Source organism: Herpailurus yagouaroundi, unplaced genomic scaffold (genome assembly GCF_014898765.1).
Source record: "Herpailurus yagouaroundi ecotype Mexico unplaced genomic scaffold, PumYag 77, whole genome shotgun sequence".
Classification (NCBI taxonomy): Eukaryota; Metazoa; Chordata; class Mammalia; order Carnivora; family Felidae; genus Herpailurus; species Herpailurus yagouaroundi.
In genome coordinates this window covers 41,285,778-41,303,407 of record NW_024412388.1, presented here as the reverse complement: position 1 = coordinate 41,303,407, position 17,630 = coordinate 41,285,778, and the positions used below count along the sequence as shown (strand labels likewise).

The 17,630-nt window shown below is 45.7% G+C and overlaps 1 protein-coding gene and 1 long non-coding RNA gene across 3 annotated transcripts in view; one reads left to right on the top strand and one right to left on the bottom strand.

Annotated features, from left to right (window-relative positions):
* Positions 1-572: 572 nt before the first annotated feature.
* LOC121027113 (uncharacterized) lies at positions 573-8,271 on the bottom strand. Its single transcript, XR_005788564.1, has 3 exons — positions 8,115-8,271; positions 7,686-7,813; positions 573-747 (listed from the first exon to the last, which is right to left on the bottom strand). It is a non-coding gene; the product is annotated as an uncharacterized LOC121027113 (long non-coding RNA).
* Positions 8,272-8,425: 154 nt separating this feature from the next.
* Positions 8,426-17,630, top strand: part of TTC39A (tetratricopeptide repeat domain 39A) — a 55,124-nt gene continuing 45,919 nt past the window's right edge. The window contains exon 1 of one of the 2 annotated variants that reach the window (XM_040470198.1): positions 8,426-8,548. In XM_040470198.1, coding sequence (XP_040326132.1) covers positions 8,496-8,548 — 53 coding nt within the window. In that variant the 5' untranslated portion in view covers positions 8,426-8,495. The remainder of the gene's footprint in view (positions 8,549-17,630) is intronic. The other variant, XM_040470199.1, reaches the window with a different exon arrangement.

Genomic DNA, 17,630 nt, shown 5'->3' with positions numbered 1-17,630 from the left:
AGTCAGTCATGTTATTATTGGTAGTGAAAGTAGCTATTGGTCTCCTTGTGATGGCAGTATGAGAGTGGAGTATGGCAGGACAGGCATTTAGAAAGTTTCTTTCCCTCTTTGACCAAGGTTTTTGGGGGTTTTTTTTTGTTTTTTTTTTTTGTTTTGTTTTTAAGAGAGAGAGAGAGAGAGAGAGCACGCGAGAGCACACATGTGGGGGGAGGACAGAGGGAGAGGGAAAAAGAATCTTGAGTAGTCTCCACACCCAGCACAGAGCCTGCCGTGGGGTTCGATCTCACAACCCTCATGACCATAAGATCGTGACCGGAACCAAAATCAAGAATTGGACACTTAACCTACTGAGCCATCCATGTGCCCTTCTTTGACCAAGTTTTAGTTGAAAGGTGTGTAGCCGAAACTAACCAAAGGGGAGGCATCATGCTTCCAGAAAAATCTAAAAGAAAAGTATTGCAGGCAACAGTAGTAACTATTGGATCGTGCTCTAAAGGTGGAGAGATTTCAACAGTTGTAAAAGTTGGAGAGAAAGTTCTTCTTCCAGAATAATGGAGGCACCAGAGCAGTTCTAGATGATAAGGATTACTTCTTATTTAAAGATGGTGACATTCTCGGAAAGTACGTAGACTGAAATAAGTCATTATTGAAATGATTTTCAGATGAAGCTGCCCATTCCACTGAAGTTCTGGAATCTTTCATCATATAAATAATTTCCATGTCTCTTTTATAATAAACTGATTATATCTTAAAAAAAAAAGGAAAGAAAAAGCCATTGGTTATTGAATACATGTTGAGTGTGAGGCACTATACTAAGCATTTTATCTGTGTTTTCTTGTTTAATTTTACAACAGCCTTAAGTAGTACTATTATCATCCTCTATTTGAAATGGTAAACTGAGGCTCAAAAAAATTAAAACAAGTAGATTTGCCAGGATTTGAACTCTGGTCTCTCTAATTCTAAAACATGATACCCTTTCCAGTTTACCATGCTTTGTCTTTGTGTGAAAAAGTTTGCTTCTAGGAAATACCAAGAACAGGACATGATAAAATAATAACAAATAACATATTAATCTCCAGGCTGAATCCTTGGTGTTTTACATATATTAGTTCATTTAATCCTCACAATAACAGTAACTCTGTAATGTAAACATAATAATTATTGTCCCCATTGTATAGAAGAGATGCCCCACTAAGCCATGGTTGTGTACCTAGTAAGTGGCAGAGTTGGCCACTTTTGAACTCACGAATCTGGCACCAGAGTTTTAACCACTACTTGCTATTTCTTTTAAAGGTGAGAAGCCAGAGGAGAAATATCATAAATAGAATAATCCATGTAATATCTGCTCTTGATTAATGAAATAGACCTACTACATAGCGCATGGCATCTCAAAGACATTTTCCAACTCATTCTCATACTTAATCCTTACAAAGATTTAGAATAGTTTCTGACCCATGAAGGCACTCAACCATTGTTAGTTGTTAATATTACCATAAGTGATAAATAAGTACATAGGGGAGATGGTCAATGTTGCTTTTATTAAAGAAATACAAATTTTAAAATCACAAAGGTAGCAACAATGAAAAGTAATTTATCAGTACTTGCAAAGCTCTGAAAAATGCATAAAATGGTAGGCAAAGAGTAGTTTTTGAAGAATTTGCTGCACAAAGGGATGAGGCATTCTGGGCAGAGGCGATGACTACATATAAAAGACAAAATGAGGGCACCTGCGTGGCTCAATCCAACTCTTGATTTCGGCTCAGGTCATGATCCCAGGGTTGTGGGATTGAGCCTAGTGTCAGGCTCTGCGCTGAGCATGGAGCCTGCTTAACATTCTCTCCCTGTCTCCCTCTGCCTTGCTCCCCTGCTGGCATGCACATGCTCTTTACCTCTCTTGCCCTTTCGCTCTCTCTCGCTCTCAAGAAAGAAAGAAAAAGACAAAGGGGTAGGACATGGTATAGTGTGCTAGCAAGTAGCAGGTATCAAAGTAATTCACTGTGGCTAGAGTTTAGGTCTGTGGGCAAAGAGTGAAGTATTTGTGTTTGTATGTAAGAAAGATCTTATTGGCGGTGACTTGGAGGATTGCTTTACGGGGAAATCAGGCAAGGCAAGAAGAGCAGGTGAAGGTTGCTGGCATCATTCAGGTGAGATGGTAAGGAGCTAAAATGTGGCTATGGCTGAGGCCTGAGAGATGGGGACCAATTAATTTAGGAGAATTAGCAGGCCTTCAAGGCTGATTAGATGTATATGTTGAGTGAAAGGAGTGGTTCACAAACTTTGCAAGCACCAGGATCACCTGGAGGGCTTATTAAAATACAGATTGCAACCCTATCTGAGTTTTTCTGATTTCAGTAGGTCTAGAGTTGGACCCAAGAATTTGAATTTCTAACAAGTTCCCAGATGATGTTAAAGTTGCTGGCCCAGGGAACCTAACTCTAAGAACCACTGGAGTAGAGGCTAACTTCCAAGCCTCTATTCTGCAAGTTTTGTTAAATCTACTAATTTAGTTTGCCATGCTGTTGCACCTTGTCATTCTATACTTGACTTATGGATTCTGTTTTATAGTGTAAAGCACTTCCATTCTTTTTTGTGGATAGAGTTATTTAAAAAAAATTATTGGAAGCTAACAACACTTAACTATTTGCCAGTACTATTTGAAGCACTTTATATATAATGATTCCTTTTATTCTCCATAACAGTCCTTTAAGTTCGGTACTGTTATTTCTAGTTTAAAGACGAGGTTCAAAAAGGTTAAATAACTTGTCTAAGATCCAGAACTAAAAAGTGCCCAAGCTAGGATTCTAATCCAGGCAGTCTGACTCCAGAATCCATCCTCAATCACTCTGTTCTGCTGAAAAAACCTTATATTAAGACATTTCTGATGCATAGATCTATAGTGTACCTCTTACTGGCAGAAATCCCTAAATGTCTGAGTGTTGGAAACGTACAGTGAGAAAATCAGTCATTCCATTCACCTTTTGCTAAGGTGTATTGTGTTCCAAGTGCTGTGCTGGGCTAGGGACATAGAAGACTCTTATGAGGGCCTTGCCATCAGTGGTGATACAATAGGAGGGATAAACATCTTCTCTTGATTAATTCCACAACATTACACACTGAGGATTATAATAGGAATGCCGGGACACCCAGAGGAAGGAGAGAATAGTTCTAGCCCAGATGATCGGGGAAGTCTTCCCAGAGGAAGTATTCTACTTCTAGCATTGGTAAAAACAATGACTAGAAACTTTTAAAAAGTATAGCTCTCACAAGGCCGTACTTGTTGACGTTAGGGCTCTGTTGACTGAGAAATCCTGGCAGTCTCCCAGGAGACCTCTTAAGCAGCATTTATTAATTAGTGAATTCAGCGTGGCCCAAGGTCTGCCCTTCAAGTTTAGAAACTTGATTTTCATCAGTAAAACAGAGCTCCCATTAAGCAAGTTCACAGGGACTACTGTAGAGACCAGAATGTCAGTTTTCAGCAAAAGTTGCCACAGGGCTTAGAACACCCACAATTGGTTGAACAAGACTTCCCTCTTGCCGGTGGTGCCAAGATGCCTCCTGCCTCTGAAGCTCCTCTCTCTCTGCAGCCAGGGCTGCCTGGGCCATCTGATGAACACATTTTTTATATTAATATGTTTAATCAGGTTACAGTCTGGTTTGGCTGGTTGAGTAGCTATAGCTAGTCTCTCTTTGAGTTGACTTTGCATATCTTTGCTTTCATCCATTGTATGTGGACTCTATAGCTTAACTCCTCCTGAGGCTGACTTTCCCCAATTTGAGTTCTTAGTGAAGCATCTCCCTGGGGCTTTGATTACACATTTTCATTGATTATATTATTTATTGCGTGTATACATGCCAGGCCTTCTCCCTGACCCATCCTCCTCCAAGCCATAAACATGCCCTAACCATTCTGCCTTTTATATATTTCTCAAATCTATCCTCTCCATCCGCAGTTGGATCTCCACTGCCCCAGTTCAGACCTTCATCATCTTTCTTGTAGACTTTGCCAAAACCTAATCTCCTTGCCACTAATCTCTGTCGTTCTCTTTTCTGTTTCCAAACCATCCTCTATGCTGCAGTCAGATTCCTGTAGAGTCAAAATCCAAAATCTGCCCCTACCACTCCTACAATAAAGCATGACGCTGATTCCCATCACACTCAGGTTAAAATCCTAACCCCTTAGGAGGCTTTTTCTTCATAACCTTAATTTCTGATTGGTATTTGATCACTAATGGCTTGAACATGTAAGCTGTTTTTTCCCCCTTAAACAAATCTTGAGAAAATGCTGCTTGAAGGAAATAAAGGTACCTGCAATCAGATTATGGAGTAATGGGATCCTTTTGAAATGTGCTTAATTTTATACTCTCTAACTTGGTGTTTTGCAAGCAACAGGTGATACATTAGTTGGGTTGTGAAATCAGTTTAGTGAATCAAGCAGCATGGAAAAAAAATGTAAAGAATAGTATAGTACCAATAATCACTTTCAATAGTTACCAATTCATATCCAATCTAATTTTATCTATATTCCTGTCCACTTGCCTCTCAAGTTATTTTTTTCCTCTCATGTTATTTTGAAGCAAATCTTATACTTCATTTGTAAATTTTTCAGCATGTTAAAGATCATCATTTTTAAAATAGTGAAATAGAATTTGTTGTTGAATATGCACTGGGTCACAAGATAAAATGTTTATCACTGATTTTTTAACATCTCTCTTCAAATAAGAAAGGTAAGTAGGTACTAATGTTATGTATTCAGGTTAATAATACAGATTATCTCATGGAGGGGAAGGTGTGTCTTTGCAGAAAGACCCCACCTGTTTTTCTTCCCCACCCCAGTAAGTATATATAGACTGTATTCAGCTGCCCAATACGTAAGGGCTTAGTTTCAGCCTCTCCTGTTTGCTCTGGAGTCCCAACTTGAGAGGAATGAGTTATTTTGTGGAAAGGAAAAGGAATAAGGAAAAGTAGCTGATAGTTATTGAGGAGCTTCTCTGAGTCTAGCACTAAGGCTCTTAACATATATAACCCTATTTAATCCTCAAAACACTTCTAACAGAAAGAAAACTTGAGTTTATAGAGATATGGAAATAACTTAGCAATGACCACCCTCCCTGCCCCAGCCCAACCCAGTCTCGTAGAGACCAAGCCAGGTTCCAGCCCAGGTGCCTTGATTCTGAGACCTGCTTTTCCACTACCAGGCTGCCTTTTGTATGCCTGGCCTTAAAGGCAGCCCTTTGGATCTAAGTGGTAACAAAGATCAAACACAGTAAACCTGGGCCCTAAACAGGAACTGATGTTCTCAAAGAAAACCCTGATTCATCACAGCTTTCTGAAAAAGTTCCTGGCCTTATCATTTTCTGTGTGACTGTGGGTATACTTCTTAACCTCTCAGATAACAGTTTCTGTGAGTTTCTGTGAGGATTAAAGATGATGGATATGAAGTCTTTATTCCTTTGACATGGCAGATAATTCACTAACAGCTGTCATGTCTGTATTTAGGAAGACAGAAAAGGTAATGATACAGTTTAGGAAAAATGTGTAACCATGGTTAAATTAAAGAGAATAAACTTCAGTATAACTGAACAGTTTATTGACACGGAACACTTCATTCTTCATGGATTGTGAATAAAACTGTTACATAGTAGGAGGTGCACATAACACACACTACGTGTTTGGCACTATTCTGTTTTGTTTGCATTAACTCATTTAGTCCTCACAACAAGCCTTGTGCTAGGTGCTTTTCTTATCCCCATTTTACACAGTCCCCATTTCAGATGAGAAAACTGAAGCAGAGAGAGAGGTTAAGTAACTTTCCTGAAGCGATACTCAGCTGTCAAGTGGTGAAGCCAAAATTCTAACTCAGGCATTCTGGCTCCAGAGCAAGAGAAAGAATAAAACCTGCTCTACCTTGGGGTTGTTATGAGATTCAAAATCAGATAAGCTTTGGGAAAGTGATTCACAAATGCCGAGTGCATTCTAAGAGCTTGTATGGCAGGCCGACTGGGGCTGGGGGTTAAGATATAGACTCAAGGGTGACTGCTTGGGTTAAATCCTCACTCTGCCACCTGACTAGCCTTTTTGACTTTGAGCAGATTACTTATTACTCTGCCTCATTTTCTCAACTGTAAAAATTGGGATTGTAAAAGGAAATACTTGATAGGGTTGTTCTGAGGATAAAATGAGCTGGTACATCTGAAAAGTTTAGAATAATGCCTAAGATAGTTCTAGACAACTGATGGTGATGATGACAACGATGAAGAAGATGATGATGGTGGCAAAGAGGAAGAGGAAGGAAAAGGTGAAGAGGAAGAACAGGAAACAAGCCTTGAAGTTTGAGACCACTGGGATTGAATCCTAGCTCCTTGACTTGATCTCAGGAACATTTCTTAACTTCAGACTCAAATATTCTCAAAACAGAGTTGTCTGAGTTAGAGGTAGGGTATGTAAAGGCCCTCAGCATAGTGCCTTCCACAGGGTAGAAACTATAAATATTAGTTCCTTCTTCATTTACTCTGAGCACCTACTAGTGTAGCAGTGGTGCCAGCATCCATGCAGCACACAGAGGTGAGATATTCTCTGTATTTTCAGCTAGAAATCTGAAGAGTAAAACTGGTCATTGATAACTAACATAAGGATTAAAAAATACGTAGTGCTAAATGCTGTGAAAGAGACAGGTACAAATGTAACCTCCAAAAAGGAGAGGTTCCTCCACTGAGGAGATACAGGTGGGCTTCCTGGAGGAAGTAATATTGCCTGTGGGCACAGAGGCTGGGTGGGACTTTAATTCTAAATGGAAGTTGACTGGGTTCTGGGCCTATTATAGGAGGCCTGGTTTTTGAGGCCTTGTGATATTCATCCTTGTGAGCCCAGAAGGAAGTTGACCATCTGTAATTCCCAATGCTGCCAAACTGGGCAAGGCCCTGTGGGCTGAGGGATTTGGGCCTCTAGGTGGATGTAACTGGAATTTCAAGATCCGGAAGCTCTAGCTTTGTGGTCAGATAGGCAGCATTCTCTGGCCCTTGTTGATCTGCCAAGACCATGACATGAATTCTCAGAGAAAGGGGGAAAGGTCGTGTTTTCTCTTCTACCAAGGAAGATTGAGAGAAACTGCCCTGATAATCCTTGAGGCTTCTGCCCTCTGCCCAGGTTTCCCTCTCCATTGCCCAGCCCACGTGCAACCACAGGTGGGGTTGGGGGGCCAGCAGCAGATAAAGCAGACAGACCTGGATGTAAGACCTAGCTCCACAGCTTAGTTTCGGGGAAGTCCATTTTCCCCTCTGAGCCCCAGTTTAATCAACTGTAAAATGGGAGTAAGTATTTAATAAGATGAAATTAAATGAGAACTTATGTAAAAACACCTGGCTTAGGGCTTGGCACATTAGAGAAGGGCTCGGCACATTAGAGAAGGGCTCAGACTTGTCAGAATCAGTCACCATTTAGTAGATACATGATTTGTGTTGCACAAGTGCCTGCAATACAAACCCAAGCCAAAGGGAGACAGAAATGGTCCCTCAGCCACCCTGCCCCATCCTGTTTTCAACCTCCATCCTCTCACAGGAAAGTCTCCAGGGACCTTTGAATCCATCCTTCATGCTGGACTTATAGTGATCCTCCTCAAGACACCCTGCTCCTAGTCCTTAGCTGAGTCTCCTGTGGAAGCCTGCTGGACTGCACTGTCAGGGGCTCACCTTGCTCCAGAGCAGATTCATCTACTGGATAAAGGGAAAATTTTGCAGGCCCCTCGCTGGCGCAGTATAGCATACCACTTTTGATCCCAGAGCGATGAGTTCAAGCCCCGCTTTGGGTGTAGAGCTTACTTTAAAAAATAAAGTGAAAATTTTAAATGCGCATCACCAAAGACAAAATACGCGGTTTCAAAGAAAGTTTGTACTGGAGACAGGCTGTGGCTCCTTCTCTTTCCCACACCTCCCACGGGGGCTCTGGGAAGCAGAAGTCTGTGCACAGCCTCCTGTCCCAGTGCCTTGCTTGCCAGCAGCCTCCACTCCCAGGCCAGGCAGCTCCTACCTACCTCCCTGCTCCCCTACCTGCCACTCCTACAGTCCCAACCCGCCCCCCACCCCATTCACGTAGAGCCCTGGCAATGCAGACTTCTGTACTTAAGCAGAAGGGAAAGGCGTTGGTGACATCATCGCCCCTCGGTTCAGTGGACTGGCTTCAGACTGGGATTGGAGAGGTCTGGTGTATGTTATGTTCTAGTGCTGTCACTGACCCTCTATGTAGCCCTGGGCCTCAGTTTCTCCTTGTGACTAACGATGGGTCTCGACGGCTCTGGACGAGAGTGGGCTTGCCCTGGGACCCCAGGTCCGCTCAGGGAACACCGACGTCCTTGCGGGGCTGGGAGGCGCTGGGCCGCGGCTGGGAGGAGCCGCCGGTCCGGCCCCGCCCGCCGGGTCCAGGTGCTGCCGCTGGAGCTGCCGCTACCGCCCACGCCGCCACGAGGGGCCGCCCGCACCGCGGTCCGAATCCGGCCCGCGTCCATGGCCTTTCTGACCGCCTGGAAGGGGGCGGCCTCCGGGAAGAACGACCGCAGGTAGTAGGCAGGGGCGGGGACTCGGCGGGAGGCGCGCCTGGACAGAGGGGCGGCGGGCGGCAGCCGACGGGAGGGACGGCTGTGGGGGTACAACTGGAGACCGCAACGCGCTGGCTGCTGGGCGCAGGGTAAGGGCCGGAGGGCCAGGGAGGGGCAGCCCAGCGCCTCTCACACCCTCACGTGCCCGCTGCTCGCGTGTCGTGGCCCCCAGCCGGGCTGGGGCTGAACCGGGGGACTAGTGATGCGCCCCCACCCCTCACCCGGGCCGCACCCGAGCCCCGCTTCCGGTGCCGCAGTCTGCGCGCCACCTGCGAGGGTGCTCAGGTGGGCTGGCCCTCGGGCGGGCTGGGAGTCAGGTTTGGGCGGCCGAGTCTCCCCTCAGCGGTACGGCTCACACACCTGGTCCTCCAGAGCGTTGCGAGAGGGGAGCCGTGGGCACCCTGTGTGCCCCGACAGGTGAGAGCAGGCACAGCATCCACCCCCACCCTGAGTTGTTCCTATCTGGGGGCAGCAGTGTCGGGGGAAATCTTGGGTGCCAGTGCTGGTCCATGGTGGAATTAGGTGCCCCCACAGCTCCTCCAAGGTCAGCCCTTCGGGGATGTGTCATTGTTTCCTGTGTGCCACCTCCACTTACCTAGCTGTCCCCACCTCCTGGATGAGTTCGTGTCTCCAGATGTGTTCCCTTAAGAAAGAGGAGAGGGGACAGTCCTGCTCTCTTTTCTGAGCTTTGACACCCCCTCCCCCCAATTTCTTCCCTTTGCATACTTAAAGTTCACCCTCCTACTCCCTGGAGAAGAGCAATCCAGCTGCCATCCCAGCGCCTCCATCTGACTGTCCTATGAGAACCTCAAACTCTGCAAGCCCCAAATCACACTTCACATCTTCACCCCTAAACCTGTTCCTCTTCCCATCTCAGTGAATGGCATAGTCATCCACCCAGTTGCCCAAGCCCGGAACCTGGAAGTCATCCCTTTCACCTCCCTCCCTCATCTCCACCCCAGTCTCCAAGTCCTGTTGATTTTCTCTCTGGTGTCTCTCAAAGCTATTCATTCCCCTTTGGACTATTGCAACATCCCCTGACTTTCCCAGTTCCTCCAGTCTTCTTTCCATGCACCCTTCAGACTGAACTTTTCTAAAGCACAGACACCATGTCATTTTTCTAAACTCCCATGGCTCTCTATCACTTAGAGGTTAAAGTTCAAGGCTCTTGAGAGAGGTGGTGACCTGCCTAGGCCCGTAACTCCCGATTGCTCACTCTGGTCCAGCAACACTGACTGCACTGTTCCAGGCTTCTCCGGGTTGCCTCTGCCTGGAATGCCATCCTCCGCTCCTGACATTCAGCCCATTAGGACTCAACTTAGGGTGACCTCTTTTAGAGAGCCTTTCTGACCCCAATCTTGAGTCAGACTCAGAGGCTTTCAGCTTCTATGCTTCCTTCTCATGGTTCTCATTCAGTTCTCTCATTCTCATTTAACAAACAACTTTGAGCATGTACCATGCTCTGGGCATTGTACTAGGTGCTGTGGATATGGCATTACTACAGAGACACAACTCCCTGATCCCAGGAGACCATGTTCTAGTGGAAAAGACAAGTAACCAAATAAATAAGCAAATAAACAATGTTGTATAAAGCTTAAAATAGGGCCATGTGATGGACAATAAAATATATCATTTCCAGAGCATTCCCAGCAGTGTGGGTAGCTCATGTCAAAGTGTGATTTGTGTCTGGGGAGCAGAAAGGGAGTCCTTGAGGATCAGTGTCTGATGGGATCCAGGAGTCAGGCTGCTCCAGAACAAGGCAAGGAGTTTGGATTTCATTGTGTGTTGGGAAGCCACTAGAGGGCATCAGGGAGAGGATTTATATATTTAAAGATGATCCTGCTCCATGCTGACAGTGCAGAACCGGGTTGGGATTCTCTCTCTCTTCCTCTCTTTCTGCCCCTCCCTCGCTTGCTCGCTCTCTCTCTCTCTCTCTCTCAAAATAAATAAACTTAAAAGAAAAAAAAAAAGGTAACCCTGCTACCCCAGGGAGAAAGGATTTGTTGAGGGACAGACCATTTCAACACTGAGTCCATGTCACCCTTTTCTGTCTCCCCAGTACACATGGACAGAGGACAGGGTCTTAGAGTGTGCTTCAGTTTTGATGAGGACATGAGGGAATAATTTCCAAGGACGGTGAGATCTCCTGGTTGGGATAGGGAACAATGGCTATGTCCAGATGAATTTCTTGCCCAAAGCTTGCCCTGACTGTGAGAATCGGGTTCTGCTCTGTCCTGTAGGCACCAGGAACCTTCTGAGTTTCAAATGTGTGCATGCTGCTGATGTCACAGTGTGGAGGGAGGTAGGGAGACCAGAGGGGAGGCTGGCATGATGATCTAGGGTGGATGCTGGGATGTGGATTAGGAGAATGCAGGGTGGTAAGGGGAAAGAAGCTAAGGAGGAAGAACTGCTAAGTGGTGAATAGACAGACTGGGAGGTAACACTCAGAATCACTAATGATGGGAGGGGGAAGGGAGACTGGCCAAGTAGAGGCCTCTGCATCCCTCCTTGGGCCTGGGTGAGGGAGTATATAGGAGGGCCTGAACACATGTGCCTTTATACTTCAGGTGGAACTTGCTGGACACAAATATACAGAGAATACTCCTAGTTGTCCCCACAAAGTCTCATACCTGAGGCACAAGACCAGGTCTCCATTCTCCCAGCTGTGACTTCCCTACCCTCACCCCTCATCCACCATGCTGTCTGGTCTCCCACAGCCTGGCCAAAGGGTGAAGAGGTTGGAGGGTGCCCAGCCCTTAGGCTGCCAGTTACTAGCTCTATGGCCTTGATTCAATTACTTGGTCTGTGCCTACTTAAGTTTACTCACCTATAAAATCATAGCTACTCACTGAGTGGTGGGAAGACCTAATGAAGTCCCATTGGTTAAAGACCTAACAGACAGCCACTGGGGCATATTTGGTGTTCGGTAAATGTGAGTTCACTTCCTTCTTAGCCTTCGTATGAGGTAACTAGGGAACTAGGGAGCAGAGGAGATTCTGAAAGGTTTGGTAGCCAATGGTAGGATTCCAGGCACTAGAATTGGGTAGCCAGGAAGTGTTAGGAAAGAGAAATGGTGCCCATACATCTTACAGTGGGGACCACCAACTGCTGGCACTACAAACAGGGCCCCTTCTTAGCCATACCAGTAACCTGCCACACTCAAGACTGCTCCTGTAGGAGGCAGCACCGGGAGCAAAGGGGAAAGTGTAGCAGGCAGATTGCTTTTGAGAGAGTGATTAAGTAGCAGCGTTGCTGTGGGAAGGAGGGGCCCCTCTGAGAATGGAGGGGCCCAGCCAAAGAGGCTGGGGCTTCCTGGGACTGCCATCAACAGAATTCCTGCTGTCAGTTTGAGCCCTGAGCTCCAGGAGCTGTCAGATGCCTCCAGGCAGGCAGTTTCGAATTTGGTGACTGGATTCTTGGAGCAGCTTTGGGGGCCCTTCCTCAGGACAGGATCTGGACTGGAGACCAGTGCTGAGTGTTCACCTCTACGATTCTCAGATTCTGTGAGTTAAGGCTCGGGTGATAATTCACAGGTGAACTGTGAGACTCAGGATTTAAAACTCCAGGGTTCTACACTATTGAAGTTTCTGGTCCCAAGGTTCCCACCTACCTTCTGTTGTCAAGGACAGCTGCACAGGGTGTGAGAGGGTTTGCAGCCCTCAAATCCTCAATCTCTGGTGAGGATACCATGGGAAACTCCAGGTAACCTTTGTCCCTTTTTATTAAGGATTCTGACTTGGGACATTTTTGGTTCTGTCTTGAGGTCAATTGGAAATAGATTATGTAGGTTGCAGTGTTAGCTCTGCCAGAGTGCCAATTCCTGATTTATCTCCAAATCTGTGATGTGAGTTGCTTGTCCTTCTCCTGAAAATTTCTGCTTCTCAATTCAGTTTCTCTCTGCGGTCAGCTCCATTCTCTTGTAAGTCATTGTCTTGTACTTCTCCATTCTGTGCAAGGCATGACTACCAGCAGCTTCCAAGCTCAAGGCTTGGGATAGTAAGACAAAGCAGTAAAAAGCACCCTGGAGCCACACAGGCTGATTTTGGATCCTGACTCTGGGACTTTCTGACAGTGTAACTTTGGGCAGGTTATTTAACTTCTCTGTATTTCACCTTCCTCATCTGTAAAACAAGGTGATGTTAGGACTTGCGTCACAGGGTGGTTATGAGGATTGTGTGAATTAATTTATGTAAAGCACTGAGAACAGTGCCTAACACACAGACAGTGTAACCAAGGAGTGTTACTGATTGTTGTCATTAGTCCCTCAGCTAGAAGGGGCTTCTCCACCAGTCTAGTTTGAAAAAGCTCAGGGAAATATTCCAGTTGGCCATTCCTTCAACTAATCACTGTGCCCTGAGAGGTGGAATCAAATAAGAGGCTCTACCATTCGGCCAATGGGGCTAGAAAGGAGGGAAGGAGAAGTAGTTCCCTAAAAACAAGTTAGGGGGGCTCAGTGTTGTAAGGTAAATGTGGCCAGTGAGCAGGCCTTTAAAATAAAGTCATAGTTTCATGAAGTATCCAAAATATGATTTCCCTAGAGCACCCCTGCCCGTCGCTCTGAGAGTCTTCCAGCTCAGCCTAAGACAGCCTAAGAGCTGGGAACTAGTCCCTTGTAGCACCCTCTGGGGGCCTGTGCCACCCACCACTCTCCTGCAGTTGTGACTTTGCCAACCCCAGCCCCATTCTCAGCCTGACTACCACCACCACACTGGCCCAGGAGGGGTAGGGGGACTTATAGGGCAATGGTCCCTGAGGCTCTTCACTGTATCACCCCATCCCAAGGATGGGACACACCCTTCCCGATTCCTCTCCAGCTTGACCTAAAACCAGGCTGTAACTTTTTTTTTTTAATTTAAAATGTATATATAATTTATTGTCCAGTTGGCTAACATACAGTGTGTACAGTGTGCTCTTGGTTCTGGGGGTAGATTCCCATGATTCATCACTTACATACAACACCCAGTGCTCATCCCAACAAGTGCCGTCCTCAATGCCCATCACCCATTTTCCCCTCTCCCCCGCTGTCCCCCCATTAACCCTCAGTTTATTCTCTCTTTTTAAGAGTCTCTTATGGTTTGCCTCCCTCCCTTTCTGTTTGTAACTATTTTTCCCCTTCCCTTCCTCCATGGTCTTCTGTTAAATTTCTCAAGTTCCACATATGAGTGAAAACATGATATCTGTCTTTCTCTGACTTATTTCACTTAGCATAATACCCTCCAGTTCCATCCACGTTGCTGCAAATGGCAGGATTTCATTCTTTCTCATTGCCAAGTAGTATTCCATTGTATATATAAGGCTGCAACTTTTTAAAGCACCTTACGGCGGGGCGGGGGTGGGGGGTGAGGTGGGCACCTGGGTGGCTCATTCGGTTAAGTGACCAACTCTTGATTTTGACCCAGGTCATGATTTCATGGTTCGTGAGATCAAGCCCTGCATCAGGCTCTGCACTGGGTATACAACCTGCTTAAGATTCTGTCTCTATCCCTGTGCTCCTCTTTGACTCATGCATGCGCGCGCACGCTCTCTCTGTCTCTCTCAAAAAAGAAAGAAACAAACAAAAAAACACTTCAGGGAATCAGTAACAGAGGACTTTTATGATTCTGTGGCCCCTCATCAAGTCCCTCAACCATCCTGATAGGAGCCTAACTATAGAACTTCTACTTCTGTGATGGTGCAGTATATGTTTTCCCACATCTTCCTTTCCAGGAGAGAGGAGGAAATTTCTCTCTTAAGCCAAGATTCCCAGGCCTTCCTTTCCTTTCCCAATACCAGCCCTCTTCAGATGAACAGCAGAGAAGAAATCTATTGCTTTTAGGTAAAATCTTTCCCCCACCCTACTAAGTGGCTGGATTTGTCCCATGTCCCCCAGCAGGACAATTATATTAGGACTTATGACAGTGAGTGGGACATCAGGTGCCCCATCCAGGTAGCCCTGTGCCAGACGCTCCATACCTTTTGACTCCCTTTTTTCCTCATGGAATGAAGTTTGTCCCTGCTTATTCCCTCCCACAGCCTCAGGTGTCCCTCTACTCCCTCGCAGAGTCTGCCCTGGCAAGACCCATCCCTGCAAGAATCCATCTCCAACTAATAAACACCCTCCCCCAGATAGAGTATCTAAGTCTTAGATTGAAGGTAACTCTGCTGCCTTTCCAAGTAGATGTATGGTTGGATACTTCCTTTATACGTAGGTGACTGAAGGGCACAAAAAAGCACTGTCCCTGAGCACAAGACAGGCCAGTCAAAGAAAGATGACCTCTCAGGGCACCTGGGGGGGGACTCAGTTGGGTAAGCATTCCAAGCGTTCCTTGATTTTGGCTCAGAACTTGATCTCACAGTTGTGAGATTGAGCCCTGCACTGTTAGTGCAGAGCCTGCTTGGGATTCTCTCCCTCTCTGTCTCTCTGCCCCTCTCTGCTCACACATGCTCTCTCAAAATAAATAAATAAACTTAAAAAAAAAAAAAAAAAGGATGATCTTTCCACAGGCTCAGTGCCCAGCACTACCCTCCCCTTTCTCCCTCACTTACTACTGCTCCCTCCAGCCCCAGCTTCTCTCCCCTGCACCCTCTGAACTAGGCCCCTACCTCTACAACATCCCCATCCCCTGCCACCCTGCTGCCTCAGTGATCTGATAACAGCAAGATCTGTGCTTGGCTGTGCCCTGATTTGACATGCATCATCACCTTCCATTCATCTCAACTCTGACCAGGGAGGTCTTGTTGTCTGCAATTTTAATAGATGAGGAAATGGAGCCTCTGTGTGCTTTCTCAAATGCATACACACCAGGGTTTTTTTCTTTAGTACTAATTTTGTATTCTGCTTTTTAAATATTTTCCCACCTTCCAGAAAACATATTCAGGCAATAATTACTGAACATCTGTGTGTCAGGCACTGTTTTGGGCACTGGAAATATATTAGAGAACCAAAATGAAAAAAAGAAAAATACCAGCCCTGCCCTTGTGGAGTATAGAATTTAATGGGGAGAGACAGAAAATAAATGAATAAGCAAAATATTCAGGATGTCAGAGAACAAGTGCTATGGAAAAAAACATGCAGTGTAAAGGAATAGGGACCATGAGGGCAAAGGTTACATTAAATAGAATGGTCAGGGAAGGCCTCATGGAGAAGGTGACATTTGAGCTGAGATCTGAAGCAGGTGGGGGAGTAATTATATGAATATCTGCAGGAAGAGCATTCTAGACAGAAGGAATAGCAAGTGCAAAGGGCCTGAGGTGAGAGCATGCCTGGCATATTTAGAAAAAAGCAAGGAGGCCAGAGTGGCTGAATATGAAGAGAGAGTAAAGGGAGATGATATCAGAGAGAGATATGGGGGTGCAGGTCATTCAGGGCTTCGGGCCATGTGAAGACTTTAGCTTTTGTACTGAACACCGTGGGGAGCCACTGCAGGGTTTTGAACAAACAAGTGACATGATCAGATCAAATGGGTCTGGTGCTATGTGGAAAAGATAATATGGGGACCAGGGAAGGAGCAGAGAAACTACCTGGGAGACAATGTAGTAATCCAGGCAAAGAAATTCTCTATAAATGGGGCACCTGGGTGGCTCAGCCAGTTGGGCCTATGACTCTTGATTTCAGCTCAGGTCATGATCTCCTGGTTCGTGGGTTTGAGCCCCACAGGGGGGAGCCAGCTTGGGATTCTCTCTCTGCCCCTCCCCCATGTGTGCGTGCTCTTTCCTCTCTCTCCCTCTCTCTTTCTCTCTCCTGCTCTCAAAAGTAAATAAACTTAAAAAAAAGGAAATTCTCTATAAACATAATTTAAATATCTGCAGAATATTTCACCCTACAAATTCACTATAATTCACTGAATTAATTCCTTATTGATGGGCATTTAGGTTATTTCCAGTTGTGTCCTTATTATAGAAAACACTATGATGAACATCTTTGTACCAGAAATCTTTATATCCATGACTATTTCTTAAGACACGTTTGTTGTCTGGGACACCTGGGTGGCTCAGTCAGTTGAATACTTGACTCTTGATTTTGGCTCAGGTCATGATCTCATTGTTCTTAGGATCTAGCCCCATGTCAGGCTCTGGGCCCAGGGTGGGGAGCCTGCTTGGGATTCTCTCCCTCACTTTGCCCCTCCCCAGCTTTTGCATGCTCACACACTTTCTCTCTCTCTCTCAAAAATAAACAAACTTTAAAAATTTTTTTAAAGTTTGTTTATTTTTGAGAGAGAGACAGAGACAGCACAAGCAGGGGATGGGCAGACAGAGAGGGAGACACAGAATCTGAAGCAGGCTCCAGGCTCAGAGCTGTCAGCACAGAGCCCGATGTGGGGCTCAAACTCACGAGCCATGAGATCATGACTTGAGCCTAAGTCAGATGCTTAACGAACTGAGCCACCCAGGCGCCCTTAAATAAATAAAATTCAAACAAACAAACAAAAAAGACACATTTGTTACCTAGGTGTTACTGCATCATCTTTCTAAGGTTTTCATTCAAAATTCCAGTTGCCCTTCTGAAAGATGTTGCCAGTTTCTGCTCCCTTTGGCAGTGTGTGAGGTAGCACATTTGCCGTGAAGGTATGTAGTACGTGTCCAATTGGATGTCCTTGTGGTCCTGGCCAGGCCTGTGTGCACATCTTAGAAGAAATCCCTCTTCTCTGGACAGCCTTATATGGTTCCAAAGCTCTTTTGGGTCCATTTGCTCATTTCATGTTCACAGCAATCCTGTTATCCCTGCTTTATAGGGAAGGAAACTAAAACTCAAAGATCAATAATAAGGCCCTGTTCCAAGTGTTTTATGTGTGTTACCTCATTCAGTCCTTGCAGCAGCCCATGAGGTTGGTGCTGTCATCATCCCCCTTTCAGGGCTGAAGTCACTGATCCAGTGTGTCAGAGCTGGGGTGCTCACCTGCTCTCTGAATCACTCCCTGCCCTGCCTCAAGCTCATACAGTCATTTTCTTGGGGCTGGACAGCTAGGACATGGTGGGGCCAGGAATCCAGCCAGATCTTCCTGGCTCTGCAGTCCAACTTCTTTTTTTTTTTTTTTTTTTTTTTTAATTTTTTTTTTCAACGTTT